This window comes from Uranotaenia lowii, chromosome 2, assembly GCF_029784155.1.
Source record: "Uranotaenia lowii strain MFRU-FL chromosome 2, ASM2978415v1, whole genome shotgun sequence".
Lineage (NCBI taxonomy): Eukaryota > Metazoa > Arthropoda > Insecta > Diptera > Culicidae > Uranotaenia > Uranotaenia lowii.
The window spans coordinates 282,159,325-282,177,678 of NC_073692.1; the positions used below are offsets into that span (position 1 = coordinate 282,159,325).

Consider the following 18,354-nt stretch of genomic DNA (forward strand, 5'->3'; position numbering starts at 1 on the left):
ATTTCTTTTTCAATCCTGGAAAACATTTTCTGAACTGAAGGAAAACTTATGTTGCGTCCGTTTACTCTAGAAAATTTCAAGGATTTTCAAAATTTTCACACATTGAACTAAAGAGCCGCAGTTATACATCCAAAGAGCCGCATGCGGCTCGCGAGCCGCAGGTTGCCGACCTATGTACTAGGGCAGGGGTGAGCAACCTTTTGAAGCAACGGGCCACTTTCAAATTAAAATTCTTTCGACGGGCCGCATAAAAATAAAATTTAGGTAGTCATAGTTCGCAGAGCTTTACGTATTTTTGATATCGTTATATTAGGCAAAGACAAATCTGGAAACGGATAATTAAAACGAATTCATGCACTTGTATAAAATTTTTATTTAAATTTAGGATGAATAAACTAGACGAAATTGAAGAGGTTCATCACTCAATCTTTATCATTAATTTAATTGTGTGTATTGATTTGAAATGTGAAGAGAATATTAATTTTTACATAAAATCATTTGCTTCCCGTTTATTTAAACATAACGAAATATTTTGAAATTCTTTCTATGGTTCGTAAAAAGAATTGAACCGTTTTCTGAAAAAAATACCTGTTTTGGTATTTTAGGTATTTTTGTCATCACTTCCATATAAAATTGTCATGAAGCTTAACCATGGCAACTTTTTTCCTGTGCGCATCTTCGAAAAGTTTGAAGCCTCTTTTTTTCTATAAACGGTGATATTTTTTAATTTGATATTCCGTATGAAATCATTGCATTGAGATGTTGAGCAAAGTTTCAAAATCATTGGAAATTCTTAATTTCACCGATTTTTAACCAGATTTATCAAAGTTACAGTTAACATTCTTGATTCTGTAAATTTTTACAGATTTCATAAATTTTATCAATTCAATTTGAAAATCTTATGACTTTGGTAATGTGGATACCTAATTTTGAATTAAAATCACTCAATTTAATCAATGTTTGACATGATTTGCCTATGAAATTTATATGAATACATTTTTCCAAGGTGCAAGGAAATTCAGAACTGATTTTGACTTGTTCAGAGGCGCTGAATCCTAACATTCAATTAGTTTTTTTTTTTTTTTGTTTGATGTTTTCATCGACTTTTTTCGGCGAGGAATGAAACAAAATTACTTGCCAGTTGGTCCAAACGTTTCGAGCTACTTTTGGCTGTTCGCTCCTCTTCAGTGGACCTTAAATATAATTTATTTTCAATACAAATTTTCCATTTTACTAGATTATATAACTTACTTTATCTAGCGATCGTCTAACTACTGTTTGTTGTCTGTTGTTTGTTTTTGATGTTATGTTTACATTTATCTGTCAGTGTTCTGATCTTGGGTAAAATGGAGTTGTAGGCTGATTTAAAATTGATTGAGTCTTTCTGTTTGTTTACAACGTCATTGTCTCCTCTTATTTTGATGTGAAACATTTCTGCACAAATTCTAGTGTTGTATTTTGAGACTTTTTCTAAAATAGTGGTGTTTTTGAAATCGAAAGCATGACCGTACTCTATACAATGTTGAGCAAGTCCTGTGCCTCCAACTTTTTTGTTTTTTACATCATTCTTATGCTGTTCTAATCTTTTGTGTAAAAATTGACTAGTTTCACCAATGTAAGATTTGGATGTAAGAGTTGGAGGCACAGGACTTGCTCAACATAGTATAGAGTACGGTCATGCTTTCGATTTCAAAAACACCACTATTTTAGAAAAAAGTCTCAAAATACAACACTAGAATTTGTGCAGAAATGTTTCACATCAAAATAAGAGGAGACAATGACGTTGTAAACAAACAGAAAGACTCAATCAATTTTAAATCAGCCTACAACTCCATTTTACCCAAGATCAGAACACTGACAGATAAATGTAAACATAACATCAAAAACAAACAACAGACAACAAACAGTAGTTAGACGATCGCTAGATAAAGTAAGTTATATAATCTAGTAAAATGGAAAATTTGTATTGAAAATAAATTATATTTAAGGTCCACTGAAGAGGAGCGAACAGCCAAAAGTAGCTCGAAACGTTTGGACCAACTGGCAAGTAATTTTGTTTCATTCCTCGCCGAAAAAAGTCGATGAAAACAGCAAACAATTCATCGCGGCGATTAAACCAGTTAATTAGTTTTTTTTTGTAAGCTTAATCTTTCGAGATAACTTTAAAAAATAGGTAAATTATAAGTTATTCAATGTGTGCACTTTTTTGACAACAATGTAAAATGCAAATACTTATTGACTCAATGATTAACTTTCCCTAAGACTGTATGTTTTTTAACTTCTGAGAAGAATGTTTTGGAAGTTTTATTTTAGTTATTTTTTTCCGAACCTGCGAAAAACGGCAATTTCGACGAAATTTAGAAGAAAAATTAAACTAAATGGAATCTTTGATATTTTGAAACCCAACAGTCAAGTCATTTCGCAGTCTTCAACAAAGTTGTTGAATACGTTAAAATCCTTAATTTCCAATATTCAATAACTTTCATTAATGATTTCTTATTTTTTGGACTTTCTATAAATTGTAGTGTTCCATTTTTTTAAAGCATTGTATCCCTGATACAAGAATATCTTGGCAATATCTGAGTCCTTGACTGATTGAAGGGTAATTAATAAATTGAGAATCGGCTTTTGGTTTTCATGTAGGTTTATTGGTTTATCATTTAAGAAAAATCGATTGTACCCACAAAACTGATCAATTTAATAATTTTCACCCGCCATATCACTGAAACTAGAAGTGATAGACGAAATCTGAGAAATGTTTTGAGTTCAGGACGCCAAAATTTTACAAAATCAGTTATTGAAACATAGACACAAAAATGATGTATTCGTTACAAACTTTTCGGGTTGAACCACAGAATTACAGATACTGTTTTTGTCGAGAAATCAGAATTTCGCTTAGTCATGTCGATAAGAAATCTATAATCGTTCACCCAGTCTTTATTAGAGAACTTTCCTTTTGTCTGTCATTAATTAAGAACAAAATTATTTCACTTCATCATGCAATTTTAATTTTGCTTGAAACGAAAAATAATGACTTAACTAATTCTTTTATTACGGTTTCCACTAAATAATATTGCATCAATGCCATTAAAAGATGGCAAGATGATTATGGGACTAATGTAAATGCAAACAAATGCAAATTCAAACAAGTGACGTGCATATCAAGTTATTCGCAAATATTTTTTTTTTTTTGGTTTTGTAGGAAATGCTATTTTATGATAATTAACAATCTATCAAAGAAAAAAATCGTAACATTATTTTAATTTGAGATAAGATTCGCGGGCCGCACAAACATGTCTCGAGGGCCGCATGCGGCCCGCGGGCCGCGGGTTTCTCACCCCTGTACTAGGGTATTAAAACAACAAAATCGTGGAATCAAGATGCAGTTGTTTTTCAAAAAAAAAAAAATTAATCAGCCTTTATAAAAATTATTTAAAAATATCTATTGAAAAAGCTATTTTGTTAACTTTTTTTTTATCAATTATCAGCATATATTATTAACAATGTGCATTACGCTCACCCAGAAATTCAATTTCAAAAAGCTACTTTCGATTTAATTTCCTAACAGCTCAGCCTGGCCAGCGCCCAATCGTTCGGTTCCCGCTGCTCGAATCAGGTATTCACCCCGACGGCCCGCTTCCGGGGGGTGGTAGTTCGCATCAAGGAGCTTAAGTTCTCCCGCCGGAAGGACATCTCCCGGGAAATCATGAAAGAGATGCGGCTGCTGCGGGAATTGCGACATGACAACATCAACAGCTTCATCGGGGCCTGTGTCGAGCCGATGAGGATTCTACTAGTCACTGATTACTGCGCCAAGGGAAGTCTGTACGATATCGTCGAGAACGAGGACATCAAGCTGGATGACTTATTTATTGCATCGCTGGTGCACGATTTGATTAAGGTAAGTTGCTTTGGAGACCGCAGTTCTGCTCTCAATCAGCAATCATCGTGTTTAATAATTCAGGGCAATAGATAGTGCGTGTTGAAAATCATTCACCAATTTTCTCCTGGTATTCATTTGTTGTTGATTGTAAAGTTATATATTTTTGGTTCATACGAATTAACGGTAGATAGACTTAAATTAACTTCACGCCTTGTTTTATTTATTATTCGTAAAAGATTCATAGAACTGATTTCAACTGATTATACATATTGCAGGCAATGATCTACATTCACAGTTCGGCACTTAATTACCATGGCAATCTAAAGTCATCAAACTGTGTCGTGACATCTCGCTGGATGCTGCAGGTAACCGATTTTGGTCTTCACGATCTTCGCCACTGTGCCGAGAACGAATCGATTGGGGAACATCAGCACTACAGAAGTGAGTTTTGAGTGATTCTTTTTAATTTCCAAATTCATAAAATTTGCTATTTCCTTCCGGAAGATTTGTTCTGGAAAGCGCCGGAGTTCCTGCGGAAGCCGAGCATCTATGGTAGCCAGAAGGGGGACGTGTATGCGTTCGCCATTATACTTTTTGAAATTATTGGACGACGCGGTCCCTTCGGGTATGGCGATCTGGAACCGATTCGAATAGTGGAACTCGTTAAGGCTGAAAATGGACCCGGGCAGGAGCCCTTTCGTCCGGACATCGAAAGCGTCATAGAAGACGAAGACATACCGGATTATGTGATCAACTGCATTCGGGACTGTTGGGATGAGAACCCGGAACAGAGGCCGGATTTTCCTACGATTAGGTATTTCGAAAAGTATTTTCATCTAAATTTGATTTAACATTCATGTTTTTTTTTTCAAGGAACCGTTTAAAACGGATGCGAGGAGGAAAATCGAAGAACATCATGGACCAGATGATGGAGATGATGGAAAAGTACGCCAACAATCTGGAGGAAATCGTGCAGGATCGAACCCGGTTGCTTTGCGAGGAAAAGCGGAAGACGGAAGATTTGCTGCATCGGATGCTTCCGCAGCCGGTGGCCGAGAAGCTGACCAAGGGCCTCGGGGTGGAACCGGTTTCGTACGATTCGGTTACCATCTACTTTAGCGACATTGTTGGTTTTACATCGATGTCAGCCGAAAGTACACCGCTGCAGGTGGTCAACTTCCTGAACGATCTGTACACGGTGTTCGATCGGATCATCAAAGGCTACGATGTGTACAAGGTGGAAACGATCGGTGATGCGTACATGGTGGTAAGTGGTATTGATTTTGCAGATCGTTATAACGCTGCAGACTGCAGACTACAAATTAAATTTTAGACAATAACTCATCAATTCCCTTGCTAATTTTTTTTTTCACAATGTGTACAAAATTGTAGAAAGGAATAAGAAGTTGAATTAAACTCGTTCGAGTCGTTAAAGGGTGAAACGGTCAAAATTTGGTCAAAGAAAAACGCGTGTAAATCGCTGAAATCGTTTATTTCAAAAATCAAATGAAATTTCTTTTTCAAGTTTAATTAGTATAAAACTCAGGAAAAATATTCAGTTAGGCTTCCGCTTTTCCAAAACCGAATTGCGGGCCTTACGCTTAACCCCTGCCATTAGATTTTGTACAGCCACCTCGTCCACCTTCTTCGCCGCAGAAAGCCAGTTTGCCTTGTACTGCTGCTCGTCCTTAGCAGTTTTTTTTGTCTTCTTTAGGTTCCGCTTGACAATAGCTCAGTATTTCTCAATTGGGCGGAGCTCTGGCGTGTTGAGAGGTTTCTTGTCCTTGGGAACCACCTGCACGTTGTTGGCGACGTACCACTCCATGGCCTTTTTACCGTAATGGCAAGATGCCAAATCCGGCCAAAACAGTACGGAACGACCGTGTTCCTTCAGGAAAGGCAGCAGACGTTTATTCAAACACTCTTTCACGTAAATTTCTTGGTTGACAGTCCCGGAAGCTATGAAAATGCTGTTTTTTAAGCCACAGGTACAGATGGCTTGCCAAACCAGATATTTCTTCACGAACTTTGACAGTTTCATGTGCTTGAAAATATCTGCTACCTTTCCCCTTCCTTTTGCCGTTTAAAACTCCTGTCCCGAAAGCTGCTTGTAGTCGTTTTTGACGTAGGTTTCGTCGTCCATTACCACGCAGTCAAACTACGTCAGCATCGTCGTGTACAGCCTCCGGGATCGCGCTTTGGCCGTCGTATTTTTTTATCATCGCGATTTGGAGTCACTACCTTCTTGTAAGTCGATAGTCCGGCTCGTTTTTTGGCTCGATGCACGGTTGTAGACGATACACCCAGCTTATTTGCGGCATCTCGGAGAGAGAGGTTAGGGTTTCGCTTGAAACTACCGGCAACTCTCTTTGTCGTCTCAGCGGCTTCCGGTTTTCGATTTTCCCCCTATCCAGACTTTCTGGCTGTCGACAAACGTTCCCCAAACACTTTAATTACATTTGTAACGGTTGATTTGGCAACTTTTAGCGATTTTGCCAGCTTTGCGTGCGAGTAGCTCGGATTTTCGCGATGCGCGAGCAAAATTTTGATACGCTGCTCTTCTTCATTGGACGGCATTTTGACAACTGAAGAGTGAATTCCAAAATCAAAATAGGAGTAAAATTCTACACACACACCTTCAAAATGAGGGGTGTTCAGGTTTTTTAAATGCGAAATTGAAAGAAATACGTCAAGTTGATATTGACCAAATTTTGACCATATCACCCTTTAATATTGTGTGCTCTGAGAGGAAGCTCTTACCTGGACAGCAAACCCCTTGAAACTACGAAAAGACTAGTAATATTTATGTGTCTTTTAGTGCATAAGCGCCGTCATAGACAAAGTCTTAAAAGTCCATTTCTTTCGGCGAAGAAACCCGAGTGCTGCGAATCCCTTTGCAGAGGTGTTGGATAGAAGAGTTGCGCATTGGTTGTTTAAAAAGATTTAAAAAAGCGGCCTAATGTGACTCCCTTGAGAAACTTTATATGGGGTTGCAAACGTTCTTGAGCGCGAGTTCTTGATATTCGTGAAGGCATGTCGGTGCTTGTAATGGACTCAAGGGCCCAATTAGGGAAACCTAGCTGATTCAGTTTCGCTAGAATTGTAGATGCACTGAATCTCGTCATGTGGACTTGCAGTTTGAAAAAAAAATGGAAGAAACGGAGAGGTATTGGCAGAAAGCTTTGCTTGGGATTGTTGCATTCATTATTTTATTTATTAAGTTCGTCTTTGGTTAGATAACCGTACAGACTTTGACTTAAAACTAAGACAAACGGCTTAACACTAATTTAAATCTACGCTTACACATATAAAAATTAAAAAGATGGTACACTGAGTAAAAAAGTCCACAACATTTATCGATAGGATGGTTTTAGCCATATGCAGTACGGTGAAAAGGTGTCCAAAGGAACTGACGTTGTCGAAGTGTCATCAAGGATATGTAAATGTTGACACGTTCTAGTATGTAAGGGAAATCTGTACCAACGGTAAGGGATCTGTCAATTCTATCGAATTCTTGTGCGTGTATAAATTTAGAGCTCCAAGAAAGTGCTTGGGTTGCCATTAGTGACCTTCTTGCTTCAATCACTACGACAACCCACACTCATATCAACCATCTACCATAGAAGTTCGGAACCCCACTAACAGAGGACCGTTACCAGTACCTAACTAGTGGAGAAGTTCGGAACTTCACCAACAGATGGCTGCTACCATTAGAACCTGAAAGATGGCATATTGTGGAACATGATGGGGCGAAATAGGGATGACGTCACTAGTTACCATACGCGGCTGAGAGGTCAATATCCGCATTGAGACAACTCATTCTGGTTCGCCGTTGCTGAAGTCAACACATCGACTTTTGGTGAGTACGTTCAAGTGGTCTGTGAGCAAAGTTCAGAACCGTAGTTAAGACTCCGTGAGTCCGTGTCCGTGAGTTTGTCAATATCGAGACATCCAGGTAACCGCAAAAACCAAACTCGTAGCCAGCGTAGACATTCACCATGAAAATTCATCAACATGTTCCCAGGACCCCGAAGTTTATGTTTCAATCTTTATGAAGCTTGTCGTCCCAGTTAGGGCTACTTCTGGAGCGCATAAATCCCAAGATTGACTGTGGAACTTGTTCCGAGGCCACAACCAGTGGATTATCTAGGCACCCAAGCAACCCACGCGGTCCGCCTACGGCACTGATTCGACGCTGAAAATGTCGCTCGTCAAGCCGCCCACCTTGGGGTCTGTTACATCGTGGTATCAAACAGCTAGTTTGTCGACACTGAGGTATCGTTCCGAAGACGAGTGGAAAAAAGGATAGTTCAGCGGCCTTACCACTCCGTACCACAGCATTGCTTCAAGGTAGGAGTTACGATAAGGTTGAGAACCGCAAATTGGTAGTGGGACACAAAAGTTACCAGTATGTTCGTAGATAAATCAAGTGGGAAATTACGTGAAGTTAAAGTGTTTTCTTGGGCATTGTTTGCGTTAGCTTTATCCGACCCTGAGGTATTGTTCGGGGGGTTTATGCATGGCTGTACAGCTATCCGATCCGTTTGTTACCAATCGACAGTCAACAGCACTGATAATCTTTCTCAACAGCTTCGGGTCATCTTTGCAAAGAGCAGTGTGTTGGACTGAGCGTTTGACACAAGTCATTCACGAATATTACGAACAGAAGAGGACCAAGGTGACTTCCTTGTGGAACACGGAAGATGGCGTTGCAAATGTTCTTGACCGAACGTGTTTAATTTTTGTGAAAGCATGACGTTGGGGTATGATACAATCCAATCGAGTGACTAAGCTGGGAAACCAACTCGATCCATCTATGCAATAAGGATTATGTGCGGGACACGGTCGAAAGCTTTCGATATAGATTGAATCAACTTGGCAACCTTTCTCTAAGCTATTACCTATTACTAAGGAAACTAACGTAGTGCATCAAATTAGTAACAGTCGACCCTTTCTTCACGAATCCATGTTGGGATTCCGAGATTCAAAAATTTTCGAGATTGATTTTAAACTGAGATGGAGCGATAATTTTCTACACAGTGAGCATAGCCCGATTCATGTTTTGGAGTGATGGAAGCAACTTTCCAAGAACTAGGAAAAGTTTTCTAGGCTAGAGAACGGATAAGGATGCAACAACTCAGGGCAGCTAAAGATGCAGCGCAATGTTTCAAAATCACGGGAGGTATGCTATCAGGACCAGAACCTTTCGTTGCGTCTACTGTGGACAACTTCTCATACACATCTTGTTCACAGAAGCGTGGAATGGGCAAGTTTATATCATGAGATGATTTTGGAGGTGTTTAAGTTCAGAGTTCCACCATGGATGTCTCGTTTGTTCGAATCTCTGAGAACGTTTCAAAGATACGATGTTTTCCAAAACAGAGTAGAGTTTCATGTAGAAAATCTCAACAGCGGAATTCACACTGCCAGCAGCTCCTACAGAGTCCCATTCAGTTGATCCGAAAGAAGCGGCAACCAGATCTAAGTCGAGGTCTCCAACGGGCTCTAACTGAGTACTTTTACTGTTATCGACCTCAAGACATAAAATGCACGGCTTGTGATGTCGGTCGACAGGAATAATCGAAATGGGTGATTCAAAAACGTTCACGTTGACGGGATCGTTTGAGAAGGCAAGGTCCAAGACAGTGTTCCGAATATCACTCAATTCTCATGAGAGACACTGAAACGATTTCAACAGCGAAAGCAAAACCTGAGTTGTCGGTTGGTTTATCTCCCAGCGGGGCAAAGATTGTGTTGCTCCGAGAATCAAAGAAATAAGATTTGAAAAAGACAAGTTCCTTCTCCAGTTGGAATCAGGGTTGTCAACTGTTTTTAGAAAAAGTCTCGAAGATTTAAAAAAACTGTCAGGATTTTTAAAGAAATATCGGATAGCCTACCTTTCATAGTGGTGATCTTTTTTTTGGTCGCCAGATCGAAATGTTGCAGATATCCACAAATCGTTTGTTCCTGTCACTATAAGTTACGTGTTCTGTCTTACTCTTTCTGCAAGCACCACTTTTCAAACGATCAGCACGGTTTCATGCCTAAACGATCAACTATCACAAATTTACTGACGTTCACATCTTTTGTACAAGAAAGCTATGCATTGAAGACTCAAACCGATGCTATTTAAACAGATTTATTTATACAGATTTCTCTGCTGCATTTGATAAAGTGAACCACGAGACTGCTCTCGCAAAGCTAGGTCGCTTGGGCTTCTGTGGATCTTTACTGGAGTGGTTTCGGAGTTACCTAACGGGACGAAAATTGTCCGTTCATACTGGAGAATCCTTCTCGAGACAGTTTCTCGGCTCTTCCGGAGTGCCGCAAGGAAGCCATTTAGGACCAATAATTTTCGTCATCTATTTCAATGATGTTCTCTCGCTTCTCGATGGACCAAAACTCGCTTACGCCGATGATTTGAAACTGTATCACACCATCAATGGTAAAGACGACATCGATTGCCTGCAACGGCAGTTCAACATTTTTGCTGACTGGTACGACAACAACTGCCTGCCGCTAAATCGCAGTAAATGCTCGATTATATCTTTTCCTCGCAAGCGTCTCCCTCTTTATGCTGAATACATTCTAGGGGATGAAATAATCTCCCGGGTTGACCTAATTAATGATCTGGGTATTATTCTCGATCAACGGCTTGAGTTTAAGACTCACACGAACTACGTTGTAGACGAAGCCTCCTGAAATCTTGGTTTCTTGATTCGCGTGGCTAAAGAATTCAAAGATGTGTACTGCTTAAAAAGCTTATATTGTAGCATAGTCCGTTCCGTTCTTGAGTATGCTTCCGCTGCCTGATGCCCTTTCTACCAGAATTGGGTTGAACGAATCGAGGCTATCCAGCGGCGCTTCATGCGATATGCCCTTCGACACCTGAACTGGCAAGATCCTTTTCGTTTGCCCAGTTATGAGAATCGTTGCCGGCTGATAAACTTAGACACGCTTCAAGTCCGAAGAAACGCTATCCCGGGATTGATGGGATTGACTGTCCCGTGCTGCTGGAAGCTATTCCTCTCAAGGTGCGACCGCGAGGATTGAGAAACCAGAATCTGCAACTCTACGTTCCCGTTCGGCTGAATAACTATGGGGCTAACAGCGCTCTTATTAGGATATATTGACAGTTTTACACGAACACCACCTTAGCAGGAGGCCTCAGCCCTAACCTCAAACCATGGGAGAACAGAATCAACTTTTGAGAAGGGCGTACGATAAACGCGATTTTGCGGTACAAATATCGACAAATTCGCCCTGTGGAAAAGCGACACACAGATGCTCGTGTTTTGATTTTTTTGGGTGGTCAGGGCTGCCAAGTGCATTGATATTTGGAAAATGATTATATTTTAAATTGAATTTTTATTGAAAAACGTTTTCATGAGTACTGAGAATTTGCAACTTTCCCCTAGATTTCATGAAATTAAACGCAACATTTATCTGAACTGAATAACAACTGTCTGTATCGCACACTTAGGCCGATGACATAGTGAGTGCGATGCGATGCGAATTGGCGGAAAATTTACGGACGCAGCCTATGCGAACTCGAGCGGCGGAACAAATTGACATCTGCTTCGCCGCGTTGAGTATGTCAGGTTTAAGCGATTCACATACATTTTCATCAAATGTGGTTCACCGCATTGAATCGCATTCACCGCATCGCATCGCATCGTATTCACTATGTCATCGGCCTTAAACGATGTAGCGAATTATGTGAAAATGTTATAAATAATCAGAGCATGCAGGCTATTATTTTCATAGTCAACATCAACGTGGCTTTTATTAATTTACTTTTTTTTGTAACAGTGAATGATTTTGCATTCGTTTAGAATGTGGAAACAACTCTTTTTACTTTACCGAGCAGTACATGAAAATATTTTTCAGATGTTTTAAATTCACCTTGAAAATTCATTAGCGGAAGATGGCTTATCTTCATCAATTTTATTAGAGACGCCCCGTAATGAATTCAAACGATTAGCTGTTGATTGTTAAAAAATTTAATCAATTCAGAAATATTATAATTAGTTTAAAAAAAAACAAATACTGGTTTTAGTAACGCGCCTAGCATCACTGGTGAGGCCGTCAGCTCATCAAATTTTTAGGTTATGGCTGAGGCCAATTTTTCGCCAATACTGGCGCCCGTATATACCCTTATAGGCATCCTGAAAACCTTCAACCGTTTTTTCGGAGTACTTTGACTTTGACGTTCCCAGAAATGTTTTCCATAGAAACATATTGATCAAGTCAAGAGAAACTTAGATTTATTTTAATGTTATATGTAACCTATTATTAAGTTATCATTAGGATCTAAATTTGATCCGTTGATCTTATACAATTTTTTTTATACAATAAACTAACATCTTCGAAGCGTTTGCCATAATTAATAGCTTTCAAACGCTTCTGAATTTACAATTCCTAATTTCTTCTCATTTCCTGTCATATTATACCATGAACATTTTGAATTTTCGTAATTTCTTAGAACAATTTATGTCCTGACCTAAAAGTCTGGAATTGTCTGGAAGATATGTCAAAAGTCTGAAAACCTGGATAAATATCTGGCAAAAATTCAAAAAGTCTAGAAGATCTAGACAAAATCAGGAAGGTTGACATCACTAGTTGGAATTCTCAACTGAGTGAGGAGCTACCTGATTTTCAGCTTCTTTTTTCACTCAATAATTTTTCTTGCTCAATCACTCACTAACTCACTCGTTTACTGATCGATGATCGAATGCTGTCTGTTTGATACATCTTGCTTTGTTGTTGCTGTTAAATAGTGATTCAAACACGCAGGCAGTATGTACATACGCATCTGCCGCTTTGGCAGTATAAACCGATGCAAGGCCGATAGATTGAGTTTGAATGAGAGAGTGAGTGGATTTTCGAATTGGATCTTGTATCAGCAAGTGTCTCAATCATTTCTACCCAGTAAACATGAATCGACAGAGAGGTAACTCAAATCGATAGAGGGATGGTATCGATCTCTCTAACGATTTTGCATCATCTAATCGGCAGAGAGGAACACATCATACGCGTGCCTTGGGTGAGTGCCACGAAATAATCTAAGTCTCGCCCTCCAGAGAAACACACGAAAACAATCCGAATCGTATGTTTCCCTTCGAGACGCTTGTTTGCCTGCCTGAGAAGTCGACTGCTACGATTGAAAGCACGCATATAAGAAAGACGGGGATAAAATGTGAGCACACCGTACGAGTGTACAATTCAAACTGATTTCGCAAGTACGCGATCGTATTCGTTGCCTCTTGGTATCTCGGCAGGACAAACCGAAATTACCCGTTTTATTCTAAGTTCGGTGACTCAACCCTCAATTTTTTGCATGCTCTGTCGATTTCTGAGAGGACGCGCTTACTGGGTAATACACCATGCGAATCCGCTCTCGCTATTGAATCTTGTTTACATTGACCTCGCTTTGTCGCTCTGCCGACTCTCTAGGGAACTACAGGCAGCAGCATTCGGCTTTGAATTTTTCCAACAAGAAACCTATCATGAGCGTTTTTTCCGAGTGATTTTCGGAACATTGGTCCAAGGAACGCGTATTGTTGTTCGGTATACCGCAAAGTTGAGATCGCGATCGAAGGTCCATTAAAGGTGTGGAAGATTGTAATCACCCACCACGATGAAGGAATCTCGTGCAGAAATCAAGCTCATCATTTGTTGAACAGTGGCGATATGAGATTCGTAGTTACGGAGGCAGCTATTTGGTCGTAGATCAATGCAACATAGATAAAGAGAACTCCAACCTAAATTGATTTTTAGAGCGGTTTGTTCTAAATGTTCCGTTATCTAAAACCAAAGGAATTGCGTTAAGTTAACTTTACACGGCGATCAAGACACCTCCTCCTCTTAGTGCTGGGCTCGTCTCTCAGCTGCGATCACAACGATAGATGGAGTATTTCGAAGTATTATATTATCGTTCAACCAGGTTTCTGTGATAAGTATTCAGTAGACTGTCCCAAATTTGTATGGGAAATTCAAAACCTGTGAAATGTTATGCGCTGCAGACAAAAATTGATCCTAGGCCTAGTACAAGATATCATGCCTCTTCGAATTAAGCTCTCCAGATTTAATTCTAATGATCTTAAATTACACTAATGCAGGAACTGAAGGTTTTCTTTTCAGAAAAATTTATCAGCTTAAAGTTAAACTAAAAATGGAAGCTCCCTTTATTTAATTATCTTCTTTTACAATCTGAAAGAGGATCACAATTGTAGTCCAGGAAAGTGCTTGTTCCAAACTTTTGTTTATATTTATTACATCGTATGTTGGATGGAGTTGTAGATCTCTAGCGAAGTATTCCTAGGGGATACGTCCAAATTTATCGCCATACAATAATTTACATGGGTAAATACTTTCTCCTTTCAGGTATCCGGTCTTCCGATCACCAACGGCAATCGGCACGTCGGAGAGATTGCCTCGATGGCTCTGGAGCTGCTGCAAGCCGTCCGAACCCACCGGATCTCACATAGGCCCAACGAAACACTTAAGCTCCGCATAGGCATTCACACGGGTCCGGTAGTTGCTGGAGTGGTAGGACTTACGATGCCTCGCTACTGTCTTTTCGGAGATACGGTTAACACAGCATCCCGAATGGAGTCAAACGGAGAGCCGCTGAAGATCCACATATCGCCGCAGTGTAAGGAGGCTCTCGATAGCTTGGGTGGCTACGTGACAATCGAGAGGGGCATGATCGCCATGAAGGGGAAGGGTGAGGTTATGACGTATTGGCTGGAATCCGCCAATGAAGATGCCATCCAGAAGCAACCGGTTGACGTCCGGGATCTACCTCCGCCTCTGTTTTGTCGACCCAGGCGCTCACCCAAGCTTACCTACGACTCCCGGCAGCCCAGCATGACTGCTATAGCGAATTACATAACCGGAAGTCGCAGGCAGTCTAGTGCCCACAAAGATCTCGAAAGCAATTACAGCCTCCAGGGTTCGGTGTTTGGACCGTCGATGCGGGACTCGCCTCGTGCCATTCAACGAAGGTTAGAACAAATTCCACTATACATTAATGACGACTCCCAAAGTACTTTAGATCAGCGAAATGCAATAGACAAAACCGAATCTAGTGATAGTCTAGTGAAGAAAGTCATGTTTAACAATAGTAGTAGTAAGAAAATTAGGAATAAGCTTAGGTCGATCGCATCGACGGAGGATTACCGTAAGATTTGCAGCTCAGGGACGTTTCTGCGGGAGAGTCGCTCGTTGGATCCATTTCCTAACGACATCCGGAAGCGATTGGAAAGTATTAAAATGGAAAAGAAACCTCGCAATGCACAGAAAGGTTCATTCTCACTGGACGCCGGAGTTTCCACCATCAGCAGTGAATCGATCGACGGGGATCGAGGGGAGAAAATGGTCATATCGACTCTGCATGAAGACAACGGAAGTGGTCCAGAGGATGTGTACAAATATCTTAACAACAATTGCAATGGTTCTATCGGCGGGGGTAACAACGAAGAGTCACACTGTCCACTGCTGGTGCGGCAGACTTCGCTGGTGACTCCGGGTCAGGAGGATTGCCTTAGCACCCAAAAACGGTGGTACTCGCTGGAGAATGTGGGAGCCCCCGATGAGGATAGCTGCAGCAAGAAATCTCTGACCCGGAGTTCGATCAAATCTTGGCTGGTGGGTTTTATTCAGGGCAATGGGTACAAGGCGAGCGATTCTAGTTTACGAAAGGTGGCTGTTCTTCCGGGAGTTCCGGGTGTGCCCGGATTCGGCGAACTCCAGTCAACGCCGGAGAAGGAAAGCATGGTTTGATGCTGGCACTAACTAGCGACAATTTCATGTACATAGAAAAATTTATTCATATACGTGTGAGTGTTGTAACGTTTCACTTCAAAGGTGAAAATTGTACGTTTTTTTACTTGACGTAACAGTTCATATATTTAAATTGAAAGGAACAAGGATTGTAGGAAACCTAAGATTTCAGAAAATCTTTTCTTGGTAACATTTAAAAGTCTTCGATTTTCTTTTTTTAATTATCCTAGAGTTTTTTTAACGGTATGGCCAAAGAAGGCATTTTGTTTTTTGGATGTGAAATGTGACTGGTAAAATTTTAAATTGAAACTTTATCCAAACAAGCTCTTTTGATAATGGAATGATAATCCCTATGCTAAAATGTAGCATGGAATATCAATTTGCTAATATTCTTTCTAAATTCAGTTTGATTACTTCTTTTTGGTCTTACTTAATTTGTCAATTTATATCAGTCAATATCTTTTAGTTGAAGCCCTTTTTGTATCTACCTATTTAAAAAAAATTGTTCTAAAAAGTTCCTGTTTTCCGCTTGTGCCACTAATGTTCACCTAAGGTGAAAACAAACAAAAATTATTGTTGAGTAAAGATTTCCTCGATTCTGTTCACCAACAAAAATAATCTGTAAATGAAGTAAAAATAGTTGTGAAAAGCATAAAAAATCATGTGCCATCCGCAATCAAACTGCAGGTTTTCATAGGCAACAACATTATCTAAGAATTGCAAATGTATAGCTTCCACAAGAAGATGAGTGCTGTCCGGACACAGCTGAATAAAAACAAAAAAATCTTTAGAAATAAGTAACGTTCGGCCTCTGAACGATAGATTTGTGAAGGATTCAAAAGAAAACCTATTGTAAAATTAGATTTCCAATTTGTTCGTTGATCAGTTAGAGTAGTCTTTTAATGAATCATAGGCTGTGAAATAGGATAAACAAAAACGCTATAGCATTAAGAATCGTTCGACAGCATGTTATGTTTGTCACAGATGATTTCTTCATGTGTTTAGTTTTCTACTAGTTTTTTTTACCACCAGACATCTTCCAATAGTACCGGTCGGTTACGCTTACGTGTTTTTAAATGGTCGTAGACTCTAAGTCAATTCTAGTAATTCAACGAGATTCAAAAAATAATTGCAACAGTCAAACTAAAAGTGTAGCAACTATGCCATTCATCCTTCATACTTCGATTGGTGAAATCTGTTACAAGCTTTTCCTGATAAGGGCGTCTTTGTACAGCATACAGTCACAATCTAAATGTATATCCTGAAAATAAGTTGAACAAAGTTTTTCGAACAAAATATCAGTTCTATGCTGGCCATAACTATGGGTGTCCAAATACGTGTGCGTGTACTTTAAATTAAGAGGCGCTGTGATTGCAGTTCGTTTTAAGATTTAGTGCGAAACTACCTAGATAAAAAAAATGAGTAATAAAAAGGATTATTGAATAAAACATTATCTTGGTCAAAAAAAAAAAAAAAAATGAAGAAAAAATAATCACAGATAGATTGAAAGTTACCAATTATTTTCTCTTACGAAAGCCATGTTTAAGCAAAGAGGCTTTAGCTCGTGGAAGAGTGTTAGCATTTCTGTGAATTTTCATTTTAAATTTCTTTTTCACGACAAATCATGGAAAAATTAACATAGAAACAGCAGAACGGAGACAAAAATAATTCGTCAACTTTTGAAAAACATTTGTCTCAAATAAAACATTGTTTCATTTTTTTGTAACGTTTTCAGTAAGATGTCCAATATATCAGTTTCTTTTTTCAATAAGTTATAAAAATGTCTGGATGAATTTTAAATCTGATCAAAAGCAAAAGCATTAAATTCTTCAAAAGTTGAAAACACCTCCTATACACACAGAAAGCTACAAAAAGTTAGAGCGAAGGCAAGAGACTACAAAACAATGTGTCAAAAATGTACATTATATCTAACTATAAATAGGGCAATGAATGCAATGTAAGCAGTGTATATTTATTAAATAAAATCAAAATATCGAATCAAAAACAAATTGATTGCCTACTGTGTATTATTTGTTACGCCGAAATGTCTTCAATCTTACGAGTGACTCTACAGGAATCCAAAAGTGGTCGATGATGTGCTCAAAAGTGCTGAAGTTTCACTTACAATTTAGAACTTACTCTGCTTCTGGTGCGGGATCACCCAAAAAATAGGGGAAATCGAGCAAAATGAGACGTTTGGAGTCATTTTACCAGAAAGCGGTGTAGACAATTTGATTCCTAGTCCCAGATAACCAGAAATCGTAAAGCAGTGTTCATTGTAGATTGTATAAGCATCCAGTTTAAATTGGAATTGTATAAACATCATGTTGTAGCTAAACCAAGTTATATTTTATCGTTTATGGTTTGTATAGTTCATTATATACGATAACATTTTGTTAATCGTATAGAAAGATCAATAAAGTTGATTTAAATCCCAGTAGAATTGTGTAAAGATCAATATTTAATCCCACTGTACAATTAAGCAATCTTTCATGCTTGCGATCTATGATGACATATTATTTCCATGAAAGGTCGTACAGTAATTGTGAGAAAATCGTATAATGGAATTTAAACAATCTATTCATACATGTCATTCAAAGTCGCTTATTGAGATTTAATTAATCGGTAAATAATTGTTAATAATGCAATTCCTATGCTTAGCAATATCGTAATCATCTTATGTC

The 18,354-nt window shown here is 39.1% G+C and overlaps 1 protein-coding gene across 1 annotated transcript in view; it reads left to right on the forward strand.

Annotated features, from left to right (window-relative positions):
* The window catches only part of LOC129742442 (receptor-type guanylate cyclase Gyc76C-like), a 297,360-nt gene extending 279,696 nt beyond the window's left edge, over positions 1–17,664 (forward strand). Inside the window, exons 11-15 of the mRNA XM_055734340.1 lie at positions 3,569–3,901; positions 4,159–4,324; positions 4,388–4,697; positions 4,757–5,150; positions 14,270–17,664. Of these exons, the coding sequence (XP_055590315.1) occupies positions 3,569–3,901; positions 4,159–4,324; positions 4,388–4,697; positions 4,757–5,150; positions 14,270–15,670 (2,604 nt within the window). The 3' untranslated portion in view covers positions 15,671–17,664. The remainder of the gene's footprint in view (positions 1–3,568; positions 3,902–4,158; positions 4,325–4,387; positions 4,698–4,756; positions 5,151–14,269) is intronic.
* The last annotated feature ends 690 nt before the right edge of the window (positions 17,665–18,354 follow it).